Here is a 9,497-nt window from a genome sequence, read left to right as displayed (position 1 = left end):
CTTGAAACCACGCCCCTCACGGACTCAGGAAGAGAGGTTTCTCTAACACCGTGGCTCAGTATGGCCCAGTCCAAGTCTGAAAGCTCAAAACCAGGGAAGCGGACAGTGAAGACTTTAATCTGAGACTAAAGGGCTGAAAACCTCTAGGAGGTTACTGGTCCAAGTCCCAGAATCCAAACGCTGAAGAACCTGGAGCCTGATATCCAAAGGCAGGAGAGGGAAAAGGGCATCCCGCTCTAGAAGAGAGAGAGAACATGAAAAAGAAAACCAAGCAAACTGAGTATCTCCCTTCTTCTGGCTGCTTTCTTCTAGGTCTAGCCCCAGATTAGATAGTGCCCATCCACGCTGAGAGTATGTCTTCCTCTCTCAGTTCACTGACTCTCATGTCAATATTTTCCTGAAACGCTCTCACAGACACACCCAGAAACAATGTTTCACCAACCATGTAGACACCTCTCAATCTAGTCAAGTTGACACCTAAAATTAGCTGTTACAAGGGTCCATCTTTTCTTTGTAGAGTGGCTACAACAGCTCTTCTCACCATCATTCTCCATAGCACACTTACAGAATGTGTACTTCCTATCCCTGAAACTCTGCCATATTAGATGTCCTGTGTCCCAAGAAGGAGTGCGTCCAGTAAGAGACACAGGTTGATTTCTATTAAACTTAAGGTTATAACTACTACCTGGTTATTTCAGTTTCCTCATGGCAATGGATCAGCCGGCAAAGAAAGGAGTTTATATACCAACGAGGAAAACCAACCCTGATTATCATTCTTGGGGTTCAGAAACCGATACCCCAAAATATGGCACTCTGACATGCTGAAATGAAAAAGCAGCTAGATCTCTTTGACCATCCTCCACCCTACTGTCTCTCAATCTTCTGTCTCCAAAGCACAGGATGAAGGTCTCTGAAGTATCTTTTTCTGCCTGAAGTCTGGACCCACCAAGGTGAACAATGTAACCACACCTGAACAAACACTTTCACATGGTAATAACTGTCAGACTCATCCAAATTCCAAGAGAACTATTTACAAGTTAATCTCTGTTCCCAGATCTATTCATTCTCCCTAGTAATCATTTATTGTCCCTCAATAGAATTTCTCTTCTCCCCGCTCCTATAACCTGTTCTGCCACCATAACCTGTTTTACCAGAATCCAAGGCCCCATTCTTTTTGTGACTTCATGATGCCGTATGAGCTTTTACACCCCATTGGGGCAAGGGGCAATTACTCTGTGATTCTTCCTGTGTATGTGTTAATAAATGTGTATGCTTTTTCTCCAATTACTCTGCCTTAGAGGGCACAGAGGTAGTTTTTCTTTTAGCCCCTGTACCATGCAGAGATAAAGGTTATTGATGCATAATGGGGATAGGGAGGAATATGTCTGAAACCCAGAGGATTCATGAGACATTCTGCTTACAGAAAAGCCAAATTCTGTAAAATATTTTAAATAAGTTTATTTTGAGTCATTATGAGTGACTGTGGTTCAGGGAAAATCCTAATCCAAAAAGCCTTGAGTAAGTGGTCCTGAGGAACACAGATTAAGGTTTATTTTTTATTTTTTTACTGATAGTAAATAGAATGCCATAAAGTTTGGTTGTATACATTCCAGGGAGGAAGGAGTTTCAGGCAAAAACTTAAATGAATACATGGAAGGTATACATTGGTTCAACAAGATATCTTGAAGTGCAGGGTTGAGGGAAAGGGGAGCTTACAGATTATAGGTGAATTTGGAGATTATTTAATTTCCAATTGGTTAAAGAAGTAAGGCTCTGTGTAAAACTTGAGGTCAGAAGAAAGAAATGTTCAAGTTAAGATAAGGATGCTGTGTCGGAGCCAATCACCATATACTGGGTCAAAATGACCTGCTTAGCAAGATTGATAGCCTGCAGACATGATTTAACCCCTGCCTGGCATGGTCCTATGTTTTGTTTCTAATTTGGTTTCTTTTTACCACAGATTCCATTTTCTCAGTCTTATTATCTCTATTTTAACATTCTGCAGGTTGGTTGATGTCTACACTACAAAAGGAAAGGGGTGTCATCAGGCATGTTCGATCTCCCTTCTTGTAATAGCTGGAACTCAGTTTTTAAGGTTTCTTTGGGCTTCCCCCGGCCAAGAGGGGGTCTGTTCAGTTGATGGGGTGGGCTTAGAATTTTATTTCTGGCTTACAATTCTTTTGGTTCTTCTGTGTTCAGTGACAATGGCAAATGGAATCAGTATAAAGTAATTGTTGATTCCTTCATAATTTTAAGATCATTTACACTTGATGCCTTAACTAAATGGGGCTAAACACAACAAAGTGTCTTGGACTGCTGTCTCAGAAATCATTCTAGGAAGCTTGTCCTTTTACTGTTTGTCATGGTTAGTCCTGGTCCTTTAAAAACAGTATATCTCGATCCTTATTCACCCTTTGAGGCTGCAAGTGGATTTAGCAACATTCTTTAAATACCTTCCAGTTCCTTTATTATTTTTTTCTTTTTTGAGATGGAGTCTCTTTGTCACCCAGGCTGGAGTACAGTGGCATGATCTCTGCCTCCCAGCTTCAAGCAATTCTCATGTCTTAGCCCCCCGAGTATCTGAGATCACAGTGGCACCCCACCAAGCCTGGCTAATTTCCTGTTTTTAACACTTCTTCAACTCTGTTCTGGCTGCATCCATTTAAACTTTATGTATTCTTTTCTAAGTAGAATTAATAATATTAAAATATCCAAATTCTTTTTCTCTCTCTTTACCATCACTGATATTTGATCTATATACTGATTTTTTTTAATGACAGTTTCCCTACTGGCACAAGGTGTCTCCAGGTGGAAATTGGGAAAAAAATTAAGTTCACATGTCCCAAGAGGCCCAGCAAATCAGAACACTACAGGCGGCTGGCAACGATAGAGTTAAAAGGACCAGACTTACACTCGGAGGGTAGCCCGCTCTCTAAGGCCTCAACGGAAGCTGAGAACCTTGCTCACTCATTGGACACAGCGCATTTCCATCCATTTTCATTTCTCAGCAAATAAGCTTACAGCTTGTAAGAAGGGAAGTTGCCATTTGTTGACCCCTCGAGGCTCCACCCCTGTTGCTGACCTTGTCTGCCGCCATTTTAGTGGCAGCCTTGGTGGGTCCCACCTTGCGCAGCCTTCCTGTCCCAGGGCCTCCACAGCCACTAGCACAGACTGTTTGGCTCATGTTCAGCTGCCTTCTCTGCCGCCCCCGCCACTTTGGGGTAGGGCCGGCTGCCAGCAGCCTCCCTCTCCTCAGTGGCAGCGACCTTGGTGGCCGCCATATTTGCTGCCTTTGTCGCTGCAGCCCCATTTGCCGCTCCAGTTGAGGTCCTGACTGGTGAGTCCCTCCTGCTATGTCTGCCTCCAAAAAGCAAGACCAGGACCAACATAACCAGAGACAACCTGGTTATGAGGCAGCCCTGGACCCCGGAGCTGTAGGGGGTATTTTGGCGTCTCAAGAATGGGTAGTTGATGTTGAGGCAGAAGTAGTCCCTGAGGATTTTCAGGAGGCTATAGAAGACATTTTTGAGGAGGAGGAGGTTGAGCTGGATCAGGTCTGGGACCCCATCGAGAACTGGTTTTTTCCCCTATTAGAAGAGGACGAGGAGCTGGGAGAGGAGGAAGAAGAGGAGGAGGGGCAGGAACTTGAGGTGCAGGAGGAGAAGGAAAAGGAGGAGGAGGAGGAGAGTGAAAAGGAGGAGGAGGAGAGTGAAAAGGAGGAGGAGGGTGATGAGGAGGGAGAAGAAGAAAGAGGAGGAAGTTTTTGAAGGAAAGGAGGAGGATTATGAAGGAGATGAGGAAGACAATGAAGGAGAGCACGAAGACTATGAAGGAGAGGAGGAGGACTATGAAGAAGACGAAGAGGATGAATTCAAAGAGGGGGACAAGGAGGAGGCTGAGGACGAGGTCAAGGAGCAGAAGGAAGAGGACAACAAAGAGGATGCTGAAGTTGCTTCTGGCGCCTGTGAGTTCTCATGGTGGTGTTTCAGTCCCTATTCCAGGATCTGATCCATTTCCTTTAATATTATATTTATTATTAATATAATGACCATTTTGCTGGTCTGGCCCCATGCATACTGCGTGGTGGTCAGACTGCGTGCTGTTTCCAGGAACATGAGGACCTGGGAGAGACACTTGCACCAGGGGAGTGGGAGGATCCAGGAATGGGAGGATATGGAAGCGGGAGGACCCGGGAGTGGGAGCCAAGGTCTGGAAGGGCGTGGACCTGGCAGAAGGAACTTTGTCCCGGGAGCCAGAGTAACCTGCAGAGATCACCTTATTCCTGCAGGGAGAGGAAACAGAAGGGGAGTTGGAGGTCTTGGGAGAGCGAGGTCCTGGCTGATGCCTCCAAGTCCTGGGAGACGGGGGCGGGGGGGGGGCGCGCCTGTGCACCGTAGGGGGCCGAGGCCTGAGAGTGGCAGCAAAGTCCTGGGTTGGGGGGGCCCTTGCAACTTCTGTTGGTACAGCTAACTTAGCTGCTCAGAGCCTACCTGCCGTGGTTGAGCAGCGGGTCAATGCTGTCAGGAAACTTCAGGCAGCATATGCACAAGTAGAAGCTCAAGTCTATAAAGGCCTTTATGTTCTTAAAAAAATGTGCTTTCTTTTACCAGCCTCTTTTGATAAAAGATCTGAGATTATCAGTGTAATGTATGAGTCCACAGCAAGTGAATGTCAGTGGGAAGTAGGCAGTAAGGAAGGGAGGAGTTTGGGAGGAAATGGAAAGAGCATAAAAACAAAGGGCAAATAGATGGTATACCTCACTTTAGGTTGACAGATTTTAAAAATGTAAGGATTCTTGGTAGGATGATCCCAGAAAATGATGAACTTGTACTAGAGCACCTGAGGGATATGAAAATCAGTGTTTCAGAGGTTGAGAAACCAATGAACTTGACCACGAAATTCATCTTTAAGTTAAATAAATATTTTTCAATGAGGTTCTGACAAAAACATACCAAGTAGTCAGACCCAGATGATTCTGATCTCTTCTTTCAAGGGCCAGAATAATCAGCGGCACAGGGTGTGAGATCTGTTGGAAAGCGGGAGGCGGGGGATACTATGGTGAAAAATATCAAGTAGCAGAAACGTGAGGATCATGGAAGTGTTGTACTTACCAGTAGGAACATTCTCAGCTATTATTCCCCTACATATTTCTGTTCTTCAGGTTCTCCTGAGCATAGAGTGCAGGATATTGCTACTCAGTGTAAACAGGAATATTTTTTCCGAGAAAGTATCCCAATGTCTGTATTATGCTTCTCTGAAGAAGTCGCTGAATATAAGTATGAAAATTCTGATGAAGAGGATCAAGAAACTGGAGGCAAGAAGGAGAACGAAGAGGATGAAAATGAAGAACTGGGTGAAGGACTCAGAAAGGATCTAGACTCAGCAGAGGACAGCCCCATCAAAAAATCCAGGTATTCATCTATAGTCTTGAGTATTAGCTAACTATTTCTGACATACACCTCTTACTAATAGCTTTATGTTTTTAATTTTTCTGTCAGCTAAATAAGCAAAATATTGGTAAAATTTGAGAAAGTTTAATGTTAATAATGTATTTGCATATTAGATAAATAGAAGGCAATATATTCTGAAATGCACTTCATTCATAGCTACAATTCCTTTATCCTGTACCTATAAGATTGCTACAGATGGGAAACCTATTAGGCCCAGTAGTGGAGATCAATACTTGTTCAGAGAAAGGTCATAAGAATAAGCAGCAGCAAAGTGGCTGGGCCATGCACTAGTTGGGCCTTAACCACTCGGCCACAGAAATATAGTCTCTTGTACTAATAATGTCATTGAGAAGGTTGACTACTCTACTTATAAAGTAGTAAAAAGTTAAGGATTTCAAGTGAGGCTGCACTTTGTGATTAATACATGAATATTAGTTCTTTTTATATCTTTTTATTTCATATGACAGTCAAAAGAAAAGAAATTAGCATTTATCACTGAATTGGTAATTAAGTCTTAGCTTATATTTTCTTTATTGCCTTTCACTCTCTTTCTGAATTTTCTTATCTATGGATGTTTGATAACAGCCTCATTCTCACATGGAAACTGAGGGTCTGGAATATGTTTGGTTTGTGTAAAGAGAACAGACTTTTAAGGTGGAAAGATTTATGGAAATCATAAAGTGACCTCTCAAGAAAAAAACAAGCATTGCTAGTGGTGGGCAAGAGGGCAACAAAGTTAATACGATCTGATCATTGAAGCCATGGAATGTGTGAGCATTCTAACATCCAAGCGTCTGTGTTGCAAAAGGAAAATGTTTTGTTTTATCCTTATTGAGACAACAGATGTACATAGGGTTGACTCATAGATTTAGAAAGTTATTAGTGTATGTTAATGGTGTACAAATATTTCTTATTTCATCTTACAGCTTGGAGGCAAGAAAGAAATAGATGGAGAAAGAAGAAATTAATTTCCTTTTCGTGAATTTTCTAGTTTTCAGTAGCTCAAACCACTGTTTTTGTTAAAGTTCATTACACAAAATGATACCAACTGATATCTGACTTTACTCTTACCTATTACACATATATTTGACAGCATTTGTTCATGTTAAAAAATAAAAGCTTGTTTGAAATGAGTACTTTGCAGATTATTTTTTACAAAAATAATACTGACTGATATTTATCTTTGTATCTTTTTGTTTTAGTTTAGCATATTATCATTAAGATGAACCTTTCAACTATTTGGTAAGCCTTTTAAAAATTCTGTTATTACAGCCCAAAATAAAGCTATAAACAATTTGTGTAATGCCAGAGATAGAGGTCTAGTCTCCACTGCCTTTTATTGAAAGAATCTGATGAATGACCCAGCTTCTATGGAAACCACATGGTACTAGTGAACTGGCAGTATCAGCATCAGCATCAACTGGAAACTTGTTAGAAATGTAAATTCTCAGGCCCTACTCCAGACCTACTGAATCAGAAATTCTGAAGGTAGACTGGGAATCACTTTGACAAATCTTCCATGTCTTCAGGTGCTTCTGAACACACTGATGTTTGAGAACCACTGGTTTAGAACAATGGGGGAAAACAAACTTCACCTACAGTAGGAACAGCCTTAATTCTGTAACTTGGTATTGTAGGTAACTTGGTGTTGCAGGTAAACTGAATGGTACAGTGAGATCTGGACTGGGAAAGAGACTAAAATTCTCAGGGGCCTGAGACGCAGAGTGCCTGGAGGGATGTGTTTGTTTTCTAGGGCTCCCGCAATGAATTGCCACAAACAGAGTGGCTTTAAACAACAGAAATGTATTGCCTCAGTTCTGTAGTCCAGAAGTCTGAAATCAAGGTGATGGTAGGGTTAGTCCTTTCTGGAGGCTTTCAGGGAGAATCTGTTCCATTCCTCCCTCCTAGCTTCTGCCATCAATTTTTATTATCCTTTGGCTTGCAAATACATGACTCTAATATCTTATTCTATCTTCATAGACAAAGTGTTTTCTCCCATGTCTCTGTCTTTCTGTATCTTCTTTATAAGGACACCAGTCATGGATTAATGGCTCACTCTAATCCAGTATTACCTCATCTTAAGTTGATTACTTTTGCAAATACCATATTTTCAAATAAGGTCACATTCACAGGTTTTTGGGATTAGGACTTCCACATATCTCTTTGAAGGACCCAATTCAACTTATAACAAGAAGCAAAGATTGGCTTGTGGCAGTGAAAAATGGATAAGGGGAAAAAACCCAGTTTCAGAAGGATATAAGCATTACACCATGCATATGAAGTCTAAAAACATGTAAAACAACCACTGTAATGACTGTGGTTGCACACATTTAGTAGTAAAAGGCAAAAATGGCAGTGATGCATACACATGTAATGTGCAGATGGTATATATGAGAATAAACACCTTTCTTAGGACAGTGATTAGATACTGTGGAGAGAGAGGGACAATTTAATTGCGGAGAGGTGCACAGTGGACTTCACCTCTATTTGTAATATGTTTCTGAAGTGAGGTGGTGGGTTCATGGATGTAATATTCCTATACCTTTGTGTAGGTCTGAAATATTTATCAAAAGGAAAACTTAAAAGAGGACATGGGCCTATTATCTGCAACCTGTTTAAGGAAAAAATAATGAAGTTTGAGTTGACCAGAGTAGAGAATCAGAGAAGGGGAGAGCCGGGGGTTTTAGGGTAGAAGGGTTTATTTCTACATTTAGTTAAGACTCTCTAGATGCTTGCTAATTGACATCAATGTCTTTTTCTATATACTATGGCAACATATCTCATATCTTAGTGTATATTAACATTACTTATATATGTGAATATATTCCCCCCACTCCACGCCTTAGAGTGTGGACATCTGAATGCTTGGGTCTTTAAAGAATTTTATTTATCTATCTCTCCTAAAACACTCAGCCTCATGTTTTATTTTTAGTAGGTGTCTGAAAAGAGTCTGTTAAAATAAGGTTAACAATGCATCCACACCCTATTTGTTTCATTACTATTGACATTTAACAATGTATTATCACACAGTAACACACAGCAGTTCTTATGGCTATAACCAAAAAAAGGCACAAGGCCTTTGTCACCATTGTTTAAAATGAATGGGCAGTCCAAATCAGAATTATCCACGCAGTGTCATTTGAGGGACCTTAAATTGGCTCTGACTGGTCCATGGAATTTTGGTGACCTGTCTGTCTATCTATCTACCTACAAAAGGCCCTATGTTATAAAAATTTTGTTGGGTGCTATGGTTTGAATACATCCCCTCCAAAACCAGGTGCTGTCAATGTGATGGTATTAAGAGGTGGAGCCTTTACAATGTGATTAGGTCACGAGGGCTCCTCCTTCATGAATGGGAATAGGTGCCCTTATAAGGGGCTTGATGGGCAGAGTTGGTTTTCTCTTGCCCTTCTGTCTTCTGACCTGTGAGGACACAGCAAGAAAGCCCTCACTAGGTGCTGGCACCTTGATCTTAAACTTTCCAGCCTCCAGAAGCGTGAAAAACTAAACTTTTTTTTTTTTTGACGGAGTTTCGCACTTGTTACCCAGGCTGGAGTGCAATGGCACGATCTCAGCTCACCGCAGCGTCCGCCTCCTGGGTTCAGGCAATTCTCCTGCCTCAGCCTCCTGAGTAGCTGGGATTACAGGCACGCGCCACCATGCCCAGCTAATTTTTTGTATTTTTAGTAGAGACGGGGTTTCACCTTGTTGACCAGGATGGTCTCGATCTCTTGCCCTCGTGATCCACCTGCCTCGGCCTCCCAAAGTGCTGGGATTACAGTCTTGAGTCACTGGGCCCGGCCCCAACTTTTGTTTTTTATAAATTACCCAGTCTCAGTTATTCTGTTATGGTAGTGCAAAATGGACTAAGACATGGGAATTTACTCCATTAGACAAAAGGCATATACACAACTCTCTTAGATAAGCTCATTTCACTTTGAGCTTCTGCTGAGACTGCTTAGGGACAATACCCATAATCCTCTTAGAGGGAATATTGTTTTTTCTGAGGTACTTCTCCATATATTTTGAGGCCTTAATAATGGATTT

At 41.8% G+C, this 9,497-nt stretch overlaps 1 protein-coding gene across 1 annotated transcript; it reads left to right on the top strand.

The window, feature by feature from the left end:
• Window positions 1-3,073: 3,073 nt before the first annotated feature.
• On the top strand, window positions 3,074-6,535 carry LOC128930661 (uncharacterized). The gene is made up of 3 exons (XM_054251087.2): window positions 3,074-3,964; window positions 5,162-5,411; window positions 6,377-6,535. Exons 1-3 carry the CDS (start codon window positions 3,730-3,732, stop codon window positions 6,396-6,398), a joined length of 507 nt encoding a protein of 168 aa, XP_054107062.1. The 5' UTR covers window positions 3,074-3,729; the 3' UTR covers window positions 6,399-6,535.
• The last annotated feature ends 2,962 nt before the right edge of the window (window positions 6,536-9,497 follow it).

The sequence above is a fragment of the Callithrix jacchus genome, chromosome X (assembly GCF_049354715.1).
Source record: "Callithrix jacchus isolate 240 chromosome X, calJac240_pri, whole genome shotgun sequence".
Taxonomy (NCBI): domain Eukaryota; kingdom Metazoa; phylum Chordata; class Mammalia; order Primates; family Cebidae; genus Callithrix; species Callithrix jacchus.
The sequence above is the reverse complement of the archived record's forward strand: the minus strand, read 5'-3'. Positions and strand labels throughout refer to the sequence as shown.